We start from the raw sequence: 22,920 nt of genomic DNA, 5'->3' as shown, positions 1-22,920 counted from the left end.
CTTTGGGTATATACCCAGAAATGGGATTGCTGGGTCAAATGGTATTTCTAGGTCTAGATCCCTGAGGAATCGCCACACTGTCTTCCACAATGGTTGAACTAATTTACATTCCCACCAACGGTGTAAAGCATTCCTATTTCTCCACATCCTCTCCAGCATCTGCTGTCTCCTGATTTTTTAATGATCACCATTCTAACTGGCATGAGATGGTATCTCAATGTGGTTTCGATTTGCATTTCTCTAATGAGCAGTGATGATAAACTTTTTTCATGTTTGCTGGCTGCATAAAATGTCTTCTTTTGAGAAGTGTCTGTTGATATCCTTCACCCACTTTTTGATGATGGGGTTTTTTCTTGTAAATTTGTTTAGTTCTTTGTAGATTCTGGATATTAGCCCTTTGTCAGATGAGTAGATTGCAAACATTTTTTCCCATTCTGTTGGTTGCCGGTTCACTCTAATGATTGTTTCTTTTGCTGTGCAGCAGCTCTGGAGTTTAATTAGACCCTATTTGTGTATTTTGGCTTTTGCTGTCATTGCTTTTGGTGTTTTAATCATTGTTCTTTTGCTGCTCTGTGTGCCTTCTCATCTCCTTGCTTGTGGGTCTCATCTGGAGCTTGGGGATTGGGGTTTATAGGGGGCCAGGATAAGGTCCATGGTGGGCCAAAAGGCAACTTTTGGACATAAAAACAGAAATGCCTGTCCTCATTTAGGGCTAGAGGTCTTCAGGCTTGAGGGTGCGGCCATTGCTGGGACATGCCCTCTTCTACTTAGTATTTCCCTGTTTTCCTGTCTGTACCATCTTCACTTATGCCCTCCACTCCATACATAGAGGCAATGAGGCACTTAGTCCAGATGCCCCAAACATAAATCCATTGAGAAACATGACACATGCCCTCAGATCACTCTATGGTCACCTTTCTTAGAGCCCTATTCCGCTAGATGTCAGGAACACTCTTTTCTCATTCCCTTGGAAAGGGAATGTGCCTGATGGAGGAAGAGCTGCAGGCCGTGACCCTCATTCAGGGCCTCTGACTCTCTGTTCATGTCATAGTCCTTTAAATCCTGGTATGTATGTACTGGTGCCAACACAAAGGAGCCAGAGGAATGCTTGGAGCCCCAGTTTGCCAAGCTTTGGGTTTTGAGGACAAATAAATATGATCATAGCCAACACCACTGTGTATACCATGGCAAAAGAATTCAAATGTCCTCCGCACCCCCAGATGGACCCTGTGCCATGTATAAGCCTAGAAGTGAGCACGTGCTTCTGATCGCAGAACATGGAACACACTGCTAGTCAACACTAGCACACAGGCAGTTGCAACCCCACCCACTGCAGCACCAGTGTACCCAGGGCTGGGGAGGCCACTGCAGCAGTGCCGGGCAGCATTTGGGGGGCTCTGAGTGATGGTGGTGTTGAGCCCCTGAGCTGAGTGCTCAGCAGGAGCCAAACACTTCATGATGGCTGAAACTGGGTGTGGCCAGTTCGTCCTCTGGCCACGAGTGAGGCAATATCAAGTTACCTGCTTAAAAAAGAGAGAGCTGGCATATAATCTACTATAAAGTAGATTAAGTAGGTTTTCTTTTATTGCTTTAATAGTTCCCAGGCAACATTTGCTTTGCTTTTCCAACCAGCAGAAGTGATCAGAAAATGATTAGAATTTCTCCTGCGATGAAATTCAGATTTTGCATCTGTGCTGTTTTATGAGCTGAGAATATCTTAAGAGCCAATGTATGGTTTTCTCTACTAAAATTAGATTTTTAAAAAATAAGGATATACAGCAATTAGAAGATGCCATTAACAATCTTGCCCTAAGGCAATAATATACTGTGTTTACCATTTTATTTTTTAAAAAATTAGCCTTAAGTTGATATTATTAAAGGAGAGCTGTGTTGCATTTCGCTCAACAAAAGCAGAACTGAGATATCTTCTGTGGAGTTTAGAGGGAGAACTGGGGCATTTACCCAGGACATTCCCCACAAAGTCAGGCCCTTTCCAGAAGCCCTGATCTCGTTATCGATTCCTTTCAAAAGCACTGCCCTTTTGAACATTTTCCTTTCCTGAAATTTAAACCATGAGGAGCTCTGATATTCCCTCTCTTTTCTCTCATCCTGGAGAATCCCATTAGTAAAGCTGTGACTGAATCACACCAGAGCTTCCCATCCAGCCCAGTCCTCACCTAAGACCCATAAATCTAAGGCTATGAAAAGTTAGCTCAAAATATATGTACCTCTTTCTCTGAGCCAGGTTACATCTAGTGATGCACAACTTTCAGGCTAGGAAGACGCCATTCTTCCTAAGGAGTATAACAGCACTCATTCTTTTCTTATCGCTCAAAGCAAGGCATTATGATGATTCATTAACAAATAGAGATTGCTTTTGTCTGCAGAAATAATGCTGTGTTGTTCCTATCCCTGAACTCCAGGAACCTACTGGCATCGATCTGCCGCTGCTGGACCCTGCTAACACCATCACCACCGTCACGGGGCCCAGTGCTTTCAGCATCCCTCTCCCTATCCGGCAGAAGCTCTGTAGCAGCCTGGATGCCCCCCAGACGAGAGGCCATGACTGGAGGATGCTGGCCCATAAGCTAAACCTGGACAGGTGGGTATGGTCCGGCCCCAGGACTAGTTTCTTTGTGTTAGAGCTCTCCAGAATTGATAGCTATGAGACATAGGCTAGCATTTTTCTTTCCATCTACACATCTATTTAATTTTTCATTTTGCAAATATGCATTAAGCTCTGTCCTTGTACCTTGCACTACGGGCTTGCAAAGAGTGCTAAGAGACATTCTGAGCTTACTTGACATTGGTAAATATCAGGTTTTGTAATCCACTTTGCAAAGCTGAGGGGCTAAATTCCCCAAATCGCAGAACCATTCACTACAGTAATTACTGTTACTTATCTGTAGTTGAGCAGGACCTAATGTTTGATTCGCAATTAGCATGCTAACACAGCATTGATAATAAGTTATAAAGAGACCTCTGGAGCCTCTACTTTGTGGACTGTCACCATCACTACCAAACAAAACATGTGGCATGACCTGTCAAAGATTATGCAAGCCTGGACTAGAAAGAAAATATAAGTCTCTTGATTTCCTATTTAGAATATGACCCATAGACATCTTGTCTCTTAAATTATCTCATTCAGAGTTGAGGTTAACAAAGTTAAACATCGCTTCTCCTGTCTGAGGCTGATCTAATTCAGCATGAGCTAGTTATTTATTTGGGATGGCTCACCGTCAACCACAATGGAACCAGGATGCTTAAGAACAACTAGAGAGACAGAAAGGTTTAGCTGAAGAAGAAAAAAAAAAAAAAAAAAACAAGAGAAAACAGATATGTAAGTCACACCGGTCAGCACATTTTCTGTTTCCCAATTACAGGTACTTGAATTACTTTGCCACCAAATCCAGCCCAACTGGTGTAATCCTGGATCTTTGGGAAGCACAGAACTTCCCAGATGGAAACCTGAGCATGCTGGCAGCTGTCTTGGAAGAAATGGGAAGACATGAAACAGTGGTGTCCTTAGCAGCAGAAGGGCAGTATTAACCACCACGCTGGAAGGGGACACGAAGGACGACACTGCACAGGGGGTCTGTGGCCATCCAGGGGAATCACAGCTGAGGAGGAAATCCAGACAAGACCAATGCGCTTCACAGGCAAGGCTGCAGCAGCCAGAAGGAAAACAGATACAACTGCCAATGTACATGCCCACTGTACTCAGACATCAGCACAGGAGTTGAGAAAAATTGTGTAAATTTGTACCTTGAATTTAGCTATCAACCTAATTTTCCTCTTAGTTGGGCTGTATGCTTTGTGGTACAGGATCTTACAGTTTCCTAGGAAACGCTTTTTATTGCTATCCAGATATATGGATAAACTTTCTTAACAAACCCAATTTCTACAAATGTTGTTTACATCAAATTGGACAGGGATGCAGACACTGTCCATGGCTCGTTCTATTTTTGTTCAAATCATTTGAAGTTGAAGCTGTGGACGGTTAGTTGTGTCTATTTCAGATTAGTAATTTACAGAGAAATCACAGACTTTTGGTACAAATTGTGTGCATCAAGTGTCTCAGATAATCTTCCCATCAGTGTTCTGTTTCTAGAACTTGTAGAACCAGTGTTACTGTTTGTATCAGGGAAGTGGAGAATCTAAGTATAAAAAAGAAATAACTGACTAAGACTCCTATTCCTTGGAGGGACCCTTCTGGTGCCCTTTGAGAGTAAAGCTGTAGCATTGCAGGGAAGACAGTGGTTCATGTTCAAGCATTTTTTCACAACATGTGTGTTTATAATATGCAGTATGAAGTGTTTTTTAAAAAAAGGTATCATATTATTGATGAGTATTTACAGGTATTCTAGTAAAAGGATTTTCTTTTAACTTCTATTTTTGTTAGCAGTACTGTTAGTATTGGGTATTGACTAGACCTGCCCCACCTTCTCACCTATCAAGGTGGGTATGGTCATCATTTCAATTCAACCTGCTCTGGTTCCCTGACCTTTGACCTTTCCTTCCCTCCCCTCATTCCACCCAGGAGAGTGATCAATGCTCACTGGCTTTGTCAGTCTGTTCCTTCCGCTTGCTCAAGCAGAGCCTTTCTCCTCTGAGTCTTTCCATGAGATGTGTTCTCTGTTCAGTTCACTTAATACTGCTGTTGTGTGGCCCCACGTCGACTCCCCATGGTGCTCTGTCCGCTTCAGAGGCAGTGTGGTCAGAGGAACGGACTCGGAACTGGAGATCAGGAAACCAGTTCTCACTGTGGGTCTGTCACTGTCTCCTCGCACCACCTTGAGAAAGGCATTTAACCACACTGGAACTCAGTCTCCTCACCTAGGAAGTGGAGGGGTGGGATTAGATCTCAAGGTTCTGAAATGCTAAACTTCCACCACGATGCCTCCAGTCTCATTCATCAGTCTGAAGACCACAATACCCTCTGACCTAGATCATGTAAAATAATCAGCTGGTCTTTTGCCCAGGCTTTGTTATGCCTTTCGAATAGTTCTGACATGGGAGGTGATTATTCCTACCTGCAATATGTTTGGCTTGAGTCGCTCTGCATCATTGCATTATTGCAGTCCACTGAGAGATGGCAGCCCTTTATTATTTTCTTAGCCTTTCTTGGGACACCCCCATTCCCAGCCTTCCTGACTGCTTGCAAATTCTAGTTTACTATTGTCTTGGCATCCTGATATCCAGACCACTCCTACAAGTTTATCTGGCAGTAGGAACTTGGTGAGTTTTTACTATGCACCCACCCCCTCACCTTAACCTTTTGCTGTTCTAATATTGAGTAGTATGTATAAAGGCTTTCTAATTGGCTCTTTTTAAAAATGTTATCCTGTAAAATGTTAGTCAACACACTACTTTGCGTAAACTATTATGTCTCCTTGGGACCATCACAAGCTCTTTAACATAAGGACTCAATTCATTCAGCAGATGGGGATTAAGAGTCAAAGCCCAGTAGCAAAACCAAAACTGAAGAACAAGCAGACAGGTGTTTGAATCAGAACCTTTAGAACATGACTGTGGCTTACTTTTAGGCTGGAGGCACTCACGTTGCTGAACAGATTTGAATTGCACCTTTTCTTCCATCTTTCCATGTTTCCACTACTGTTTTGGTAGCGTTTTGATAGTCCCTTGATGACTCCTCCAGCCTCATCCCTGAGGACTGCTGGTACCTTGCTATGGAGCCTCTTCTTTCATGCTTTTTGTTCCTCATCTTCTGTTTTAGACACATATTCTACAAAATCTCTCTCAGGCCAACCCCTGCATTTGGATTTCCATAGTTAACATATTTGTACACTGGGGAAGGGAGAGATTGCACTAGTAAACAAGTTCAGTGGATAATGTTTGTAGCAATGAGAAAAACTAAAATCAAATATATATATATATATATATACATATATATATACACACACACACACATATATATATATATACACACACACACGATTATACTTTTTTTAAAAAAAAGGAGGACGAGGAGAGAGAGCTATTGTCCATTCCTACATTTTGAAATAAACTTAACTTGTCAAGATTACTCTTCGGTATTGAGGTTGTGGGATCATCTATGGAAATCAAGAACTAGAATCTGAACTGAATGCTCAAACTTCTACGCTTAGTAAAACTAGAGTGGAGCAACTATGTAGCTACGAAGATGAATCAATTCCATAACTGTTACTAAAAACTTTTTGACTAAAAAGTCACCAACACAGAAATACTCAAACAGTAACTGTTTTAGTTAAGTCACTGAGAACCCCTGGGGTTCACGTCAGATGCTTTCTGGTTCAACCTCCTACCACTAGAAAAGGGAAAAGTGATTTATTTCTTGTGAGGTACTCACCTGTCATAGATGAACTCTTCTGTTTCCTCCCAAGTGAATCTTAACAGCTTCCATACATAACACTATTTATACCAAATAATTTTCACTACAAGTTCTGATTTCCTTCTCCCTTGGAGTAAAGTAGAAATAGCTGTTAGGCTGCCTGCAAAGTTAGAAGGTCCCGATACAACAGTTCATTTCACAGGAAGCCACTGCATCCACCATTCTATGTGATATGCCCTGCTTCTTTTTACACCACTTGAGAGGCAAGTTTGGCTGGCTTCATTTGGATAGGAAAAAACTATCATTTGTGCATGCTGCCATCTAGTGGCATGAAACACAATCTACCCTGAGATTAAATTCACTAGAAGTTGCTTGACAAAGGGAATGAAACCTGTAGCGTTCAAGGACCTTTCTGACAAATAGATGTGGGGAAATGTTCATTTCAAATTTAAAATTATAATTCCTATTCTCACTTTCTTTTCACTTCCATCGCCCATCTCAAAATTAGGTCATTGTGAGCCTAGTACATCATCTCATTCATATACATCTTAAGTTGCTTTTTGTAACAGAACTATGATATAAAACAGTCTTTGAAGAGTTGTCATTTTTAACATTTATGGTTTTCATTGGGGTTTGTATACTTTAAATCTCCTTACTTTTAGTTCCTTTATCTTTGGAAATGTAAGAAGTTATCTGCTTAGAAATAAGTCTTATATATGCAAATGGAATACTATGGGGAAGAGAAAATTGGGGTTTTTAATCAAGGGGAAGAAAGCAGCAGCTTTTCTCTTAAATTCGGGAATCAAAGGCAGAGGTTTCATCCTATTTACTTCCCATCACACCCATTCAAGTTTTCTAAATATATCTGGAAGGAACTGAAGTTGGATTCAGAATTGATTACTGGCACGGTGATGACAAACCTGTTAACACCAAGGTACTCACAGCTAACAGCGGTTTCACAAACAGCATCTTCCAAATGAACACTCACCTCTGTTATGCAGAAAACCCGCATCCTGCTGTGAGCAAGTTAGGCTCTTCAAGAGCTGAACAACTTTTTGGGTGAGGTGTTCAATATCAAACTGTGTAAGTATCCATTTTCATATATACTATTTTATAATTTTAATCTCTCAACTATCAAAAAGTAGAGCTATTTTTAGGGGGAAAAAGTTGTGAGGACTGAGTTCAGGACACTCCGAAACTGTGCAATCAGTAATTTTTTAAAGGAACTTTTTCCTACAAGTAAGGTATCTGAAAAGTCAGTGTTTTGAGGGAGGAATCAAGACTTTTCATTTCTCCTGGAGAAGAGCATCAAGGCTCCCGTCTCGTGTGTCCTTCTGTGTCTGTCAGAATCATGGCAGCTGTGCTCTTGGTCCGCTTACTCCTCTGTAATCCACACATGCAGATGGGAGTTAATGACGTGATCACTGCCTCCCCAGAATTCACAGGTCTTTGCCTCTATAAGGTCTGCCCCTATGGGGCCAAGAGAATATAAAACGATGTAAGGACCTGCAAGAGAGCTTAAAGAAGGTAGGAAAGGATTACTTGTTGGGCTTTCAAGTCTTCAAGTTGAATATGCGTCTTAGCTTTTGCTGGACAGTTGTTCTGGGCAAGTCATCAGTTTCATATGGAGATCTCAGTGCAAGCCCAAGGCTAACGAGTGAAAGGGGACCCATGGAAACACAGCTGAAATGAAATGGGGCTTTATCCATCTTCTTTGAGAATGGAGTTTTTGTGAAGCAGAACATCATTGCTCAAGATAATGGCTGATAAGTGTTAGATTTTATAGATCTAATAAGGAAAATATTTTATTATCTCAAGTTAACATTTTTTTACCTTTCGAGTGCCTCATAGGACCAACTATTACTCTTCAGTTTTTGTTTTTGTATTATTTTTATATATTCTTTAACCTTGCTGAGCTAATGTTGACTGAAATCTTTAGAACTTTGCCTCTGTGCAATGAAGTACTGTTTCTCTACCCTGAGAGATCTATTTGTATAATCTCTGGCTGTAATGATCACTTTGGAAGATTTCCTTTACATCTCTAATTATTTCTTTTTAATGGAATAAGGCACAAGGGGGAACAAATACACTGTAACCAATGTTATGTCCACCCATGTCCATACAGGCCAAGGAAGCCAAAAGAAGGCATTAATATTTCCAGAATTCTAGTGTGAAAAACCTGTTTCTGAATAGTGGGGAGATGGCTTTATGTAGCAGTGGGTGGGTTTTCTCTGCAGACTAGGTCTAGCAATGAACTTACAGATCCTTTAGTTTTACCAGCCTTTTGCTTACCCCTTTTTCATAAATGCTACTTTAACAGCTTGTCTTCACAAGGGTTCATGGCTCCTAGGTTTTCCAGTGGACCCGTCACTTCATTGTATTGATCTGTGGTAGGATATTAATGGGCTCATTCAACCAAATGTAATGTGTGCCTCAAACCTATTTTCGCATGGTCCAGGGGCATCAGCAGGAAAAACCGCCAGGTACTCCACAAGTGGACTGGCACACAAAGCCCAGCAATTATTAGCGCTCTTCACCAGCCTGCTCTCTACTCAGACGCTTGCCTACTGAAGGGACCCGTCCAGAGATCTTCTGGAATCCCAAGTTAGGAATCTCTGCAGAATATCATTACAGTTGTGGTCCAACTAGCTTCTGAGTAGGCAACAAGGAAGCTGCCCTGAGATACAGTAAACTGCCCACCAGCCATAGTATCTGCTACTGAAGGCCAGCCTTTTAACACAACATTTCATATTTGTCCTTCAACAGTAATATAAATTGCAAGTCATACCATTTAAGGGTCTCTTACAAATATGTCTAAATCATGTGTCATTTTTAAGTTCCAAAAGTCTACTGGACTAGGTACTTACTATCAGACCAGCTGTAGAACGTGATGACACTAACCCCGGGTGGAATAATCCTCAGAACTAGCCTTTAGAAGAGGAAATGTAGGCAGGTTTTGCTCATCCACAGCCTAAGGACTGATGAGTTTTCTTTTGGCCTCTGAGCACTATGGAGGCAGCATCAGAGAACTGGAACCTGAGCCATGTTCTCAATGTTAAAACAAACCTGTTTAGAATGACATGTAAGAGCAAGAAATCTACAGCTGGTGTAAAATACCTTTGCCTTTTCTATTCTGAAAGTAACTAATGGCATCTGTCCATGTGTTTGTAAAAACCCAGATGCCTACTCCTTCAGGCCACGGACAAGAAAAAGTACAGCGGTCAGAACAAGTGGAACAAGTGATTTGCATTCTCTTCACGCTTTCCTAGACCTGCTGTTAGTAGTGCAGCCCTCGCCCTCCAGACATAATGCATCGAGCCCAGTTGCAGGAAACATCATCACTGTGTGTGTGTGTGTGTGTGATGTCACAGTGTTGTATGTGCTGAGTTTAATGTTGAGCTGCAGCAAGTTGGTGACCTTCCTCTTTGCTCTTCCTAAAGAAGACACCAGTGTTTGTCAGAGAAAAATCCCCAGTAGTCCGTGTCCAAGAGGCAGTATCATCCACCTGCTGTCCCCTTGGGAACAGTTCAACTGCAGAAAGGTCGGACTGAGGTTTTGTGCTTTGTCATTTTTCTTTTTTAAATAAAACACGACAACCTTGGCTTTTCCGATGTGGAACATTTTTGTTGTTGTGGAGTTCCCTCTTGCTGTATCTTCTATGCAATTCCTTTTCTAAAATCTCCCCGGCAGAGGCAGAGTGCCCTCTGGATGTCTGTTGGGCGCCTTGCTGAGCGGTGGAGGTGAGGGATACCAGCTCCGGGTGTGCCTCTTTTCTCTCCCTGGCTGCCAATCCCGATTTTTCCTGCAGTCCCCTTGGTTTGTAAATTGCCTGCATTTATTCTGCCAGCCAACATGTACAAAATGTAAGAAAGAATTTTTAAACAGGTAATAAATTATATTTATAAGCAACAAAGTGCTGCCTCCTCCACTCTATAACAAGGGTCTCCTGCGCGTTCAGAGTTGCCACGTGTTTCTTCGGTAGAACAGAAAGCCTTTGGGTCCTGGGTGGATGGTGATCACGACCTCCTGCAGGCACAGGATGAGGTTCTAGAATGATGCCACTAAAAAGTCAGCTGCACGATGGACTCACCCGAGGAACCTTAAGAACTAATGCCAGGGTCACACCTCCAGAGATTCTGATGGAAGTGGTCTAGGCGTAGCCTGAGTCTTGGGTGTTAAAAAGCTCCCAGGTAGCACTAATGAGCAGTTAAGGGTGAGAACCAATGTCTTAGAACTTCACAGAATTCCCTGGAGCGGGAGCTTCTAAAGAGAGTGTCAAGCCCTGCCCCTAGAGATCTGATTTTAAATGAAGTTTGCGAATAACTATAGGAATAGGTAGGAAATGACAGGTGAGCAACTGCCAGCAGAGGAGTTCAGCTTGGTACAGGGCTGCTGGCCACTGCCTTAGGGTGAGCAAGCCCAGGGCTTCCGCTGTGAGGTGGGAAAACAGCTGTGACGCTGAGGACTAGAAGCAAAGGCAGCGCTGTCCTCCGTGAGCGACCGCCTGGAGAGGGACCGCCACCTCCGCCACCCCTCCCCGCAGCCTCGGAGGCCGGGGGGTGTAAGCAACTGCCCAGCACTGAGAAACCCATCCATGCCATGGCCTGGAAGAAAGTGACTTAAAACTGAATCCATGCTGGGATCACGAAGTTAAATGCCTCTTAAAGGCTGAGGAAGTCATGGAAATACATACACTGGAACCTGGGTAAAACCAGAGGGAGAAGTGAGGGCTGCCGCTGAGCTAGAGAATCCGAATTCCACGTGAAACAATGAAAACACAATGAACAACAAAAAAACCACCAACAAAACCTGTGCTTGACACAGAAAACACATGGCGGCGAAGGCCCAGCCCTGTTGCAAGGCCGCTCACCCCTGATTAGAAGCTTTGGGAGCTGTGGACTGAGAAAGCCTGACCTAGGATAGCATGCAAGCATTTTCAACGACCATGCACTGAGGGCCCAGCCTAAGCCCCTGGCTCTGAGTGGGGGTCCCTGGGGCATTCTGAGGCCTCCCTCTGCTCGGCTCAGCACCAGCACACGGGTGCCAAGCGGAGAACCTCCGCAGCCCCAGGCATCCCCAGAGCTGAGCTCAGGTCAGAACCTAGAGGCGAAGTTAGGAATTACTTTGCAGAGACAAAACTTCTGAGAGTTCGGTCATCTGTACTTTGCTGCTGTGATCAGATGGAGACAACAAGCTTGCAACCTACAGAATGGCCAGTGCCAAGAGAATAACCTTTTTTCTTCAGCTGGGATTGACTGTCAATCTGCCTGTGAGTTCTGTGAAAAGTTTAACTTGAGCCCACCTCACACACAGAAGTGAGGTGTAGAGAAGGTGGGAGAGAGGCACCAACAGCCAATCTCAGCTGGTTTTAAATGTTGCTAATTGTAGATCCTGCTAAACTAATGGAACTCATGGCAGGAAGAACATGCAGTATCAGCTGGGCGTGGTGGCTCACTCACGCCTGTAATCCCAGGACTTTGGGAGGCCAAGGTGGGAAGATCACTTGAGCCCTGGAGTTTGGGGCCAGCCTAGGAAACATATTGAGGCCTTGTCTCTACTAAACATAAAATTAGCCAGCCATGGTGATGGTTGCCTGTAGTCCCAGCTACTTGGGAGGCTGAGATGGGAAAGTCACTTGAGCCAGGAGATTAAGGCTGCAGTGAGTTTTGATCACGCCACTGCACTCCAGCCTGGGCAAGACAGAGTGAAACCTGGAAGGAAGGGAAGGAAGCGGTGGTGGGGAGGGAGGGGAGAGTGGGAAGGAAGGGAGCGGGAAGAGAGAAAGAGAGGGAGAAAGAGAAAGTGAGAAAGAAAGGGGCAAAGGCAGAAAGGAAAAGAGAAAGCGAGAGAGAGAGGGAAAAAGAGAGGGAGAAAGGGAGAAAGAGAAAGAAAAAAAGGGGGCGGGGAGAGAGAGAGAGAGAGAAAGCAAGAAGTATTTCTGAGCATCTGTGATGCATCTGGCCTGGGCCCTGACGTACTTCGGACATTCATCAAGAGCCCTAAAAGGGGGGAATTTACAGGTGGGATGACTGGGCTCAGAGATTACATACTTCCAAAGAATGAAAAAAGTCAGGAAATGGTTGACTTTAAGCAGGTCAGTCTGATTCCCAGTGCCAGATGCACTCTTCTGACATGAGTGCAGCTGGCTAACTACCAGCAATCTCACCCAAACTCTTCATTCCCTGTGTCAATGCACACCTTCTTGCACTCTTTACTCCCCAATTTTGGGCTTCCCTGGTCCTGATCCAATGTCCAATGGATCCCCTCAAAACCAAACTTCTCACTCTGCTCTCCAGAGTCCATAATGCATGCAAAAAACAGCCCTAAGACACGCCCACCCCTTTCACAGAGGGTTCTCCACTCCCTTGGCGACGATTCAGGCCAGTGGCAGTAGCCTCACCCTTCCACACCTTAAATACTCCACAGCTGGCAGGAGGGTGCAGTCTTTTTCACAGAGCGCTGCTGATTCCAGATCATTACCCTTGCATTAAAACCCACTGCTTTGCACGCCAGGCCTCCCGGCCCTGCCAGCTCCTCTCTGTGCCTCTTGCTGACTGCAACCCTCCCCCACTCTCCTGTGGCACTAGAGAATTTTGACTCACAACCTTCCTCTCCCCAAGACTGCCACCTTCAAAATCCATGAAGACAACAAATCTAAAGGCCAGGTTTGGGGTTTCTCTTTCATCACCGACCATGTTGTCCATGAACTGAATTCAGCCACTCCTGCGATCACACCCTCAGCTGTCCTTAGTCTGGCTGTTTCCCCTTTGAAATCTGACCACAGCCCCTCTCTCTCAGTAACGGCGGAGACACCACCATCAGGATTCCCTGTCCTGGGACCTGGGATTTTTATTGGTCTGTTAGCTCCTCTAATTAATTCCTTCCCTCCTCTGGTCCATCAGCCCCTTTATAGTAATAATTCTTACTTTCCATGACCTGTTGGTGTATTTGCATGATGAACCAGTACCCTGAATGAATCCCATCATTGCTGTCTCTATACACCTGTGTTGCTAACAGAAAGATAAACCCACAAACCACAAGTGGCACTATGAATCTCTGATAATACTCATAGTAATAGCTGAGCACTCACCACAAGCTTGGTGCACAGATTATTTTTCATCTTCAGAACACCTCCAGATGGTGGGCATTAACATCATTCTCATCTTCAAGGGGAAGAAACTGAGTCTGAAAGGTCAAAACATGCCCAATCACGCACCTGGGGGAGTGAGGGAAGCTGGATTCACATACAGGCCGCCTGGTGGTCCCGAGTCTACGCTTGGCCCCTGTGCCACAGTTACCTTCACGAAGCCTAACCAGGCCCTCAGAGTTGCCCGTGACCATCTGGCTCTCTCCCCAGCAAGCTATGATGTTCCTGTGCAATTTTAAACCTTCTTCACTCCTCTCAAACCACTGACTTCCCTGCTTTTCCCTCCTTCTCAGAAGATGACTGTGTTTCCCTCACGAAGAAAGTAGAAGCCATCAGCCCGTTTCTCTTGTCCTCCTGCCATGAAATGTGAATAACTTACCTGCATCTGCCTCCTTCACTGTGCCTTTCCACCTGTTACAATGTGATATTTCCAAAGACAAAATAAATAAATAAATAAGCAAGCAAGCGCCACTATAAGATAACAGTCATGGTTTTTTTTTTTTTCCAAGGGAAGAATGAAACCATTTTATTTAGGGGAATGTTAAAACAAAGCCATATACAATCTGTAACAAATACAATTGTTTGTTCCCTAGTCCTGAATAATTACAATATATACAGAATCTGTAAGGCACTGGTTCCCCGAAAGAACACAAATGAGTCTTCTTGTGAAACAGACAACAAAACCCCTATATTGCCAACTTTTCTCCAAAAAAATATGGCATTGTTTTTTTCTGTTTTGTTTTACAGGAGGAATCACAATGGCTAAATTAAGTCACTTCTGATGCCATTTCTTTCATTTCCACTACTATGTGTCTCGGTTTTCTAAGGCAATATAACTACTGAACATTTTCAAGTTTAAAAAAGCTATACTTCTCTCAGTGCCATTCCACCCACAAAACAAAGAAGAATCAGATCAGAGCAACAACATAAAACTTCTAATGAATATGCATGACTCCAGGAACATGAAATTCAGTCATCATTAAGTACTTGCTATACTTGACTACACACCAATTGAAATATGTCAAAGAATTCCCTGTAAATAAAATCTCAGCATGTTTTCTAAGAAGCTTTCTGTTTGGGGAATTCAAAAATGGTCACTAATGACTTTTGAGCGGTGCTTTCCAGGAGGTCAAAGACCTGCTTCCTCATACATAATGCTCATAGCACTCTTCTCGTGATTTAACAATCCACACACTTTTATAAATAAATATTATGTTTCATTAAGTACTTTATCATCCATAATATTTTACTCTCTAATCCACATAATGGAGTTGTGCCAGACTCCAAACTGAACATAATATTTATATACACATATATATTTATATATATACACACATACATAAACAATAAACCTGAATACCTTAGCATACGAAACTTATCTAAGAACTAATAATTTAGGATTCCTTTGAGAGGGAGGAGTTAGAAGAAACTCTTAGTCTTTGAAATAGTCCTGACAGCAAGCAATAAACTACATTATTAATTTCTGGGTTCTCATTTATTCAAATAAAAGACAAATAAAATTCACTTCTGAGCAGCTAGAAAATTTGAAATAATAAAGGATTATTGGAAAATGAGTAGGTAGTCTTTAAGAACAATTTAGCGTTATGTAAGTAAAGTGGATTTTGGTAAGATAAAGAGAAAAATCTACTTATAAATAAATTATTGTTTCATTGAGAGACTATAATTGCTAAGTGGGGCTTTTTAAGTATCTCAAATAATTTTAAAATATTAATAGTGAATAAATTAGACGGGGGATTAGAAAGTAAGCTACCAATCTTTTCCAAAGCAACCAAATAAATAGAATACAGAAGAAGTCTGAAGACTATTTTAATTTCCTCCCATTCTTCACTGGAACACCTCCCTAGAAATCTAGCTTAATTTCAAACCATCACCTCCTCACAAAATATTCTGATCTGAAGTTATCCACGTTCAAGTATTTACCAAAAAGAAAATATAATTTTCTCTATAAGGTAAGGGCTAACCTCACTTAAATTTAGGAAAACCCAAGAAACACAAACATGTCCCATTTAACTGGCATAAATATTTACTTGTTGTTTTGTAGACGATCTGTTTAGAGGCACTGAAGTTTCTCTCCAAGGCTCAAATGATTGGTCACACTTGGTTCTAACCATATATTCCTTCTAAGATAACCCTAAGAATATAACTGACACTGAGAAAGGAACCTTTACATTATTATTGAGGTTATTTTTAATATCAATAAAAGCAGCATTCTGATTACAGTTCTACTTGGAACCGTTTCACTCTTTAAAAACACAATTTTTTTTTCCAAATTCAAGGATTATGAAATTCTTACTTACAAACAAAATGTGGCTATGAAGCACTGGTTAGTGAATGCAAAATACAGAAAGAATCCTTATGATTCTCCCAAACTGTAAGCACAGCTCGCAAACTCTCATTGCTTTAGAATGCTTTCTGGATGAACAAGTTACCAGCTGCAAACCTACTTCAGAAGTGAGGAAAATGTTTTCTCATGTTTCATGTAGATGTCAAATTTTCAAAAATCCTCCATCCTTCAGTCACCCAGTGGGGAAAATGTGTTATAAAACACTGCCCCCTGGAGTATTCTGGAAGGAATGTCTTAAAAAAAAAAAAAAAAAAAAGGGGGAAAGTACTTTGAAATTCTTTACTAACCACTAACCACTTCAGAATTTCTAAGAAGCAAAAGAAAAACACAGTAAGGAAATGTACATGAATAAAGTTGAGCAGGATGTGTACAACTTGAGTATATTCCTGTTGCTAAAGAATATTGGCCCTCTCAATGATTTTATTCAGGTTGCTCCAAAGTTAAAACCCTGTAGAACTAAGTAGGTGAAGAGATATTTTGTATAAGTGCCACAGAAAAGAAAATATAATAAATTAAATAGTGAATTGAACATCACTATAAGAAAATAAAATGAGTAGGCATTCCTAAGATGTGAAATGATCACTTAAAATATATGTGTTAGATCCATATTGATTTTAGAACAATAAAACACAGCAGCCCATAATATTTGTGGCCTCCTCTAACTCTCCTCTGCTGTCCCATCTAGAGGTTATTCTTCTCTACTTTTAAAATAAAATGTAGTTAAATTAGCCTGACAAATGTTTTCTCTCTATTCTTTACCTCACACACATACAAAAAAGACAATAACAAAAAGACATCATCTTTATCTATACAAAATAAGGTATGCACACTTTTTTCTTGTGCTTCTAAGACTGGCTCCTTTGCACATATAAGATACAAGCCATCTGCACCATCACCCTCATTCCCTACCTTTGTTGACAGGTTCCTTGTACAACACAAGAGCAAATTACCTCTATTTTAAAGCACCCTGTCTTCAATACAACTCATGACAATTTTATTTAATATTGATCCTTTGATGGAGAGATCAAAAGCATGCAAAGGTCTATCCTGTGTACATTAAAAAAACTTTCTTTGAAAAGGATTTTTATCACAAAAGCGATGCCTAACACAATTAGAAATATGAAGTGGTTCTGAAGAACACCTATCAACAATTACTCCTATGAGAGTCACATAAACCTTCATTTGTTCCATATTGCCTGAAGAGCTGTAAAAGGCAAACTGCAGGAATTCCAAGTGTGGTCCTAGACAGGTGGTGTTTGTACCCAGTGAATTCACATTACCGTAGTGGGCCAAAATTCAGGGATGGCCAAAGTGGTCGGAGGAGGCCCAGGCGGGGTTGGGAGCGTGTTTAAGATGAGTTCCATTCTACGATCTCCAACTTAGACTGTCTTTTGGTTCACAGAGTGCAACAATATTTTACCAATGGAAAGACATGTGTTTTAATTTACCTTCCAGCAGAGTTCTGGGAAGAACTTTTCTTGTTGTTATTTAAACTATAATACTATAAACCTTAAGCCATCCACATTATTTGTTTTATTTTGGCAAAATTAAAGCATCTTTAAAAAAAAAAAAAAAAACGGCAATCCCAAAATACAGGGCTTTCTTAGAAAGCAACATGCATCATATCTTGAACAAGTTACCCAAGCGGTTTCTCCCTCCTACAAACAGACACAGATCAATCTGCCTCTGGGAGCTTCTCTGTCTTTGTCCAGGTTGCTCCCTGAGAGGTGAGGTTGGAACCCACTGGGAAGCAGGATGATGTTCAAGGCTTGTACTGTGGATGCTTATTTGATATCTTTTGCTCTGCACACAAACAGAAGTGTACCTATTGGCTTTCTGCAGAGATGCTTACTTTTCCTCTCGTATCAGAGTTTAATGTCCTGGGACTCTGACATTTTGGCAAGTGTTTTCTTAACACGCAGGGCTGTCAGCCTTGATGCAGGATTGTGAGCCCAGCATTCTGTCATGAGTTTCCCCATCTGCCTGAGACACTAAGGAAGAGAAAAGCAAATTGGAGTAATGTTAGAAAAATATATCATCTGCAAGGCTGGCACCTGACACAATGTAGCTTTTTAGTTTTAGGTTCATTAAGTTTGAATATATTTTTTAAACGTACCTTTAAAACCATGTAGAAATAAAATTCCATACTTTTTTTTCATGCAAAATTATATATGACTAAAACAGATGTTCATGTCTTCTCTGTGACAGAAGCAAGCAGGTGGTTTTGCTGATTGTAGAAGGATGTCTTTGAAGTTAGTGTTAAGCAAACATAAAAATACCCAGGGAGTCTGTATTCCACTCTATACTCCCAGATTGTTTACAACACTTGATAAGTTTAAATCTTTTATCTAATTCCATACTATGCAAACAAACACAGTTATTCCTAAATCACAGCTGTCTGCTGTAATAATAGCATCACACTGCACCATTTAACAAGATTAATGACCTGTGCACAGCATCGCTAAAACTTTCTCCTGTGGTACATCAATTATTGGTCTTCCTATTGAAAAGTACAATTTCACTTCATAAGAAATCCTCAGCAAAGAGACTTCAAGAAACACCAAATGTCTACAATAACAGGGCTCCAGCATCTCCTAAAGCTTTCTGCATAGCTCACTGGAAAACATATACATTATTCAGCATTTTAGTAACTAGACACAAAACCAATGAACCAAGGGTGTTTTTATTGTTGTTATCTGTTTTGAGACAGCATCTAGCTCTGTCACACAGGCTGGAGTGCAGTGGCATGATCTAGGGTCATTGCAACCTCCGCCTTCCAGGTTCAAGCAATTCTTGTGCATCAATCTCCAATGCAGGTGGGAATACAGGTGTGTACCACCACACCTGGCTATTTTTTGTATTTTTAATAGATACGGGTTTTCACTATATTGGCCAGGCTAGTCTTGAACTTCTGGACTCAAGTGATCCACCTATCTTGGCCTGCCAAAGTGCTGGGATTATAGGTATGAGCACCACACCTGGCCCAGAGATTTTCAAATGGTTTTTACACTTAAGAAATAGTGCTCTGTCCCTCCTTTGCAGTGCTTTGGTATATGTTTGATAAGCGCCTATTTTTGGCCCCCAGTGGTGCTTCAAACTCATCTTGAATATTCCAGTCCATGAGAGAACTCTAGAACATGGTGAGTTTGAAGGCTGGGAGGGTGGAAGGAGAGAAATGTGGAACAGGAGGAGGAGTTAGGAAAAGCAAGACCCATTTCCTCCTTCCTAGCAGCACCTTTCCAGACCTACGTAGGTTACAACACTACATTCTTAGAGTCAAGCTGAAGGTGGATTTCTTCAGGTCACATCTCATCATCCTTATTAACAAAGACACCCACCACTGTCAGGCATCTTAACTAGGTCAACTTGTATCCCTTTAACATGCCTCCTTTTTTCTCCAATCAAAATGGGAGTACGCTGTACATGAGTTTGCTACAGAGAAAAATCATGATGCTTTAAAAAAACACAGAGAAATAATAGGTTTTATGCAAATGTCAAGACATAAAAAAAGAAAATAATATTATTTGTTATGCAGGCTAAACGCTGACCCACTCAATATATTCTGGAAGTGGCAAAATAAAATTGGAAAAGGGGAACAAAGTAATTTAATATACTACACTTATCTTCATATAAGCTACTGCAATGAGGCACCATCACCATCAAACAAAGAAGAATTTCTATAATGAATATGCAGAATTCTGGCGAAAAGAGAAAAGTCAATTCAGAAGCTGGTCATAGCCACACGGTTACCTCAGGCCTTACCTCGTCGCTGCTCCACCGGTTTGGGAATGAGGGACGTAACTTCTTGATGCACACAATCTCTCTCATGTCCTCGTAGGAGGGGTCACTGGGCACTAGGTCATGATAAGGAAGCTGGTATTCTTCCACTATACCTAAAAATATGTTATTATTATTTTCTGCAAAGTAGAAATAAAAGTCTAACACACAAACTGTTCTCAAAGGAAAAGTGCCATCAGTATTGCAGAGAAGGTAAGGCAGAAAAATAGCAAAATAAATCTTGAAAATATTTACTCAAATGCTGCTTAATCTAATTTAGAAAAAATGAATACAAAGCCCAGTGAAAAATATTATCAAAAGTCTTTAAGCCTTTTTCTCCTAATTTCCAAAAGCTAAGGAAAACAAGCATCTTAAACTTATTTCCAATTTTACAAAGAGCAAATTAGAAGACAAATCTATATTAAATCTCAACGCAAATTTGCAAGACACATCCTGAACTCATACTGCACATGTGACTGTTTCTATTACTATAGTATGAAACTATGAACATCATAATAAATTTGCAAGTGTATCCTACTTGAACAAAATGCTAGGTTTACATTTTTTCTGCTTAATTATAGGAACGTGTTTTGCACATTACAAATTCAGAAAATATATAGACACCCAAAAATATTAACTATAAATTTTTTTAGGTCCAAGGATTATCTGCTTTTTTTTCTATATTTATCCAAATTTTCAATAAGGAATACATTACTCTTAGAAAAAATATTTATTGTTAAAAGAAGCGTTAAGAAATACAAATCTATGGCATCTTCATAAAAATGCACACTAAACTCTTATTTCATTTTATCATTCCTAGTATTTCATTTCTACCTTTTTCCTCTTCTTTAAAAATGCAGGTTTCTAGTGTCTTCTTTTTCACCTTCTCAGATTAACTCCTCATAATAATTACATTAGAGGCTGCTGCTCTGAACAATCTTTTGGGAGCACCCCTATTCCCTATCCTAAATCATCTTTTACAGGAATGTCATTGCTTTTCACCTGAAAATGATGATGCCATCGAGGTGGCAGATTATATACCACATCATTAAATTCACTGGGAGCTTACTCTGCCAAAATCTGGGGTCTGTGTTTTGTCTTTTCTTGTAAACTCAAATCCATATAAAATCATCAACCATCAGAAAGTTCAAAAGTTTTCTCAGACCATTCCAACTCACCATTTGTCCTGTCTTCTGCTGTGAACACAGAACTTAATGATATATATTATCTACGTTGGCATTTCCTTCCATTGTGTTTTAACTCTATATGAGATAAGAAAAGTGCAGGGCCTAACACGCAGGATGTGCTCTGCTTCATTTCAGTTCCTTCTCCCCTTCTAATTCTCAGGACCATGTCCCTGGAAACAGCCTGAAGGCAAGGCCCACATCTGTCTAACCCCTCTCATATCTTCCTCTGGTGCAGGCGTCCCCAAACTACAGCCTGCGGGCGGCATGCGGCCCCCTGAGGCCATTTATCCGGTCCCCCGCCGCACTTCAGGAAGGGGCACCTCTTTCATTGGTGGTCAGTGAGAGGAGCACAGTATGTGGTGGCCCTCCAACCGTCTGAGGGACAGTGAACTGGCCCCCTGTGTAAAAAGTTTGGGGACGCCTGCTCTGGTGGATAGACTAATAGATGGGGTGGGGTAGGTGTGTATACTACAGCAGACAAAGCCAGAGCCCACCACTTAAAATTATGAATTATTCAAATCTAACTGTTGAATTATAGGTCTTATTCCTTTCTCCATACCATGTAATCAAAATTTTCAAAATTTCCTGTTAGCTACCATTTAATTCTATGTTTGAAACCTCAAACCTTTCTATCTGTCTTCTCCTTTAAAAGATGGAAAAGCATACATCTGAATGTGTCTCTTTTACCCAATGGTGCCTGGACTAGAAAGCCCCCAAAAAACTTCTAATATCTTCATAAAATGTTAGAAAATAGAATGCTGTATGCTTTGCCTCTCTGGAAAAAGAAAATAAAATCACGTCTTGAAAGCCTGCTATATCCCAATTATGGAACTAGGTATGCTATATAATTTATCTTATTAAATTCTCACAAATGCGTTTATGGATAACATTATTCTCTACGCTATTCAGAAGAGTAAACTTGGCTCTAAGGGGTTAAGTAACTTGCCCAAGGCCATTCAGTTGGTATGGGGCAGAGCAGGGATTCCAACAGCTCTAAAAATAAGGCAACATTATAGCAAATCTCCGTGTCGAAATCAAGACAGCGCCAGCAAAGCAAACGCAAATTAATACCCTGTTGTTTACATAAAGCTACCTTGTTTTTAAGATGAGAATAATTTCTCCTGTATTTGGCCCATAGGCTTTCAAATATAGGCTTCTTGTAGCCCTGTTTGTTTTAGATGTTCAAGAAAACAAAATAATCTTGTTCTCTACACTTTCAACTTCCACAAAGCTATCTTAATTAAGTATAAACATATTATTTTTTTTTTAAAGCTCATCTACTTATTTTTTAAATAGAGAAACAGACCAGGTCCCACTTTATTGCCAGGCTAGTCCCTCAACTCCTGGCTTCAAGTGACCCTCCCTGCTTGGCCTTCCAAAATGCTGGGATTGCAAACATGAGCCTTACTGCTCTTTATAAGACATGAAATCAAGGCATAGACAATTTGTTAATTTTTTGGTTACTACTACTTTATACTTACAATAGGAAATTTACTCAATATCTGGTTAGAGAAAATTTCCTGCATTAACTTTCCTTTTGGACAATATAGTTCTCTCACTTCAGAGAGAATGAGAGAATGGGTTCTATTTCAAATTTCTTATAACAGATTCAGAATTCCCAAGGTGATGATTAGAAGGCATTGTGTCACTGAAGATGATCTTTCTATCAAAGTGTGAATGTGGATTGATTAGCTGTTTCTTGTTTGTATTTAAATACAAACCTAAAGATGTTATGGCTCTACCAACCAAAATGAAAATTATTAATAGTAATAATAGCTAACACGTACTGAGTGCTAATTATGTGCGAGGCAGGTCTCATTATCTTTACATTCATTGAAACCATACAACCACAGAAGTGATAAAATAATTCACTTGACCCTTAAGAGGAGAACTCTGAAACAAAGACAAGTTTATGTGATGCTTGTCCAAGGCATCACATAAACAGCAGGGACAAGAACAAATCTCAGTACTAGTTAAGTGCATGCTTCACTTTCAGAATCTTCAGCTAACTCATGTTTTCATGAGGATGGATTTAAATTGGCCCCTATGAGGAAAAGCAGCAACATCAAAGCTTTTTAATGAGAACAACCATGCTGAAATAATATGCAGAGCA

At 40.9% G+C, this 22,920-nt stretch overlaps 2 protein-coding genes across 11 annotated transcripts in view; one reads left to right on the top strand and one right to left on the bottom strand.

Annotated features, from left to right (window-relative positions):
- UNC5C (unc-5 netrin receptor C) overlaps window positions 1–10,244 on the top strand; it is a 393,542-nt gene extending 383,298 nt beyond the window's left edge. For both annotated transcript variants that reach the window (XM_003929536.4, XM_010340136.3), the window contains 2 exons: window positions 2,424–2,602; window positions 3,384–10,244. In XM_003929536.4, coding sequence (XP_003929585.1) covers window positions 2,424–2,602; window positions 3,384–3,549 — 345 coding nt within the window. In that variant the 3' untranslated portion in view covers window positions 3,550–10,244. The remainder of the gene's footprint in view (window positions 1–2,423; window positions 2,603–3,383) is intronic.
- Window positions 10,245–10,270: 26 nt separating this feature from the next.
- BMPR1B (bone morphogenetic protein receptor type 1B) overlaps window positions 10,271–22,920 on the bottom strand; it is a 401,543-nt gene continuing 388,893 nt past the window's right edge. For all 9 annotated transcript variants that reach the window (XM_074396464.1, XM_010340137.3, XM_074396469.1 and 6 more), the window contains 2 exons: window positions 19,606–19,736; window positions 10,271–17,834 (listed from right to left, as the gene is read on the bottom strand). In XM_074396464.1, coding sequence (XP_074252565.1) covers window positions 17,709–17,834; window positions 19,606–19,736 — 257 coding nt within the window. In that variant the 3' untranslated portion in view covers window positions 10,271–17,708. The remainder of the gene's footprint in view (window positions 17,835–19,605; window positions 19,737–22,920) is intronic.

Source organism: Saimiri boliviensis, chromosome 3, assembly GCF_048565385.1.
Source record: "Saimiri boliviensis isolate mSaiBol1 chromosome 3, mSaiBol1.pri, whole genome shotgun sequence".
In the NCBI taxonomy this organism is placed as follows: domain Eukaryota; kingdom Metazoa; phylum Chordata; class Mammalia; order Primates; family Cebidae; genus Saimiri; species Saimiri boliviensis.
Note: the sequence above shows the minus strand (reverse complement) of the source record. Positions and strands in the feature narration are given on the sequence as shown.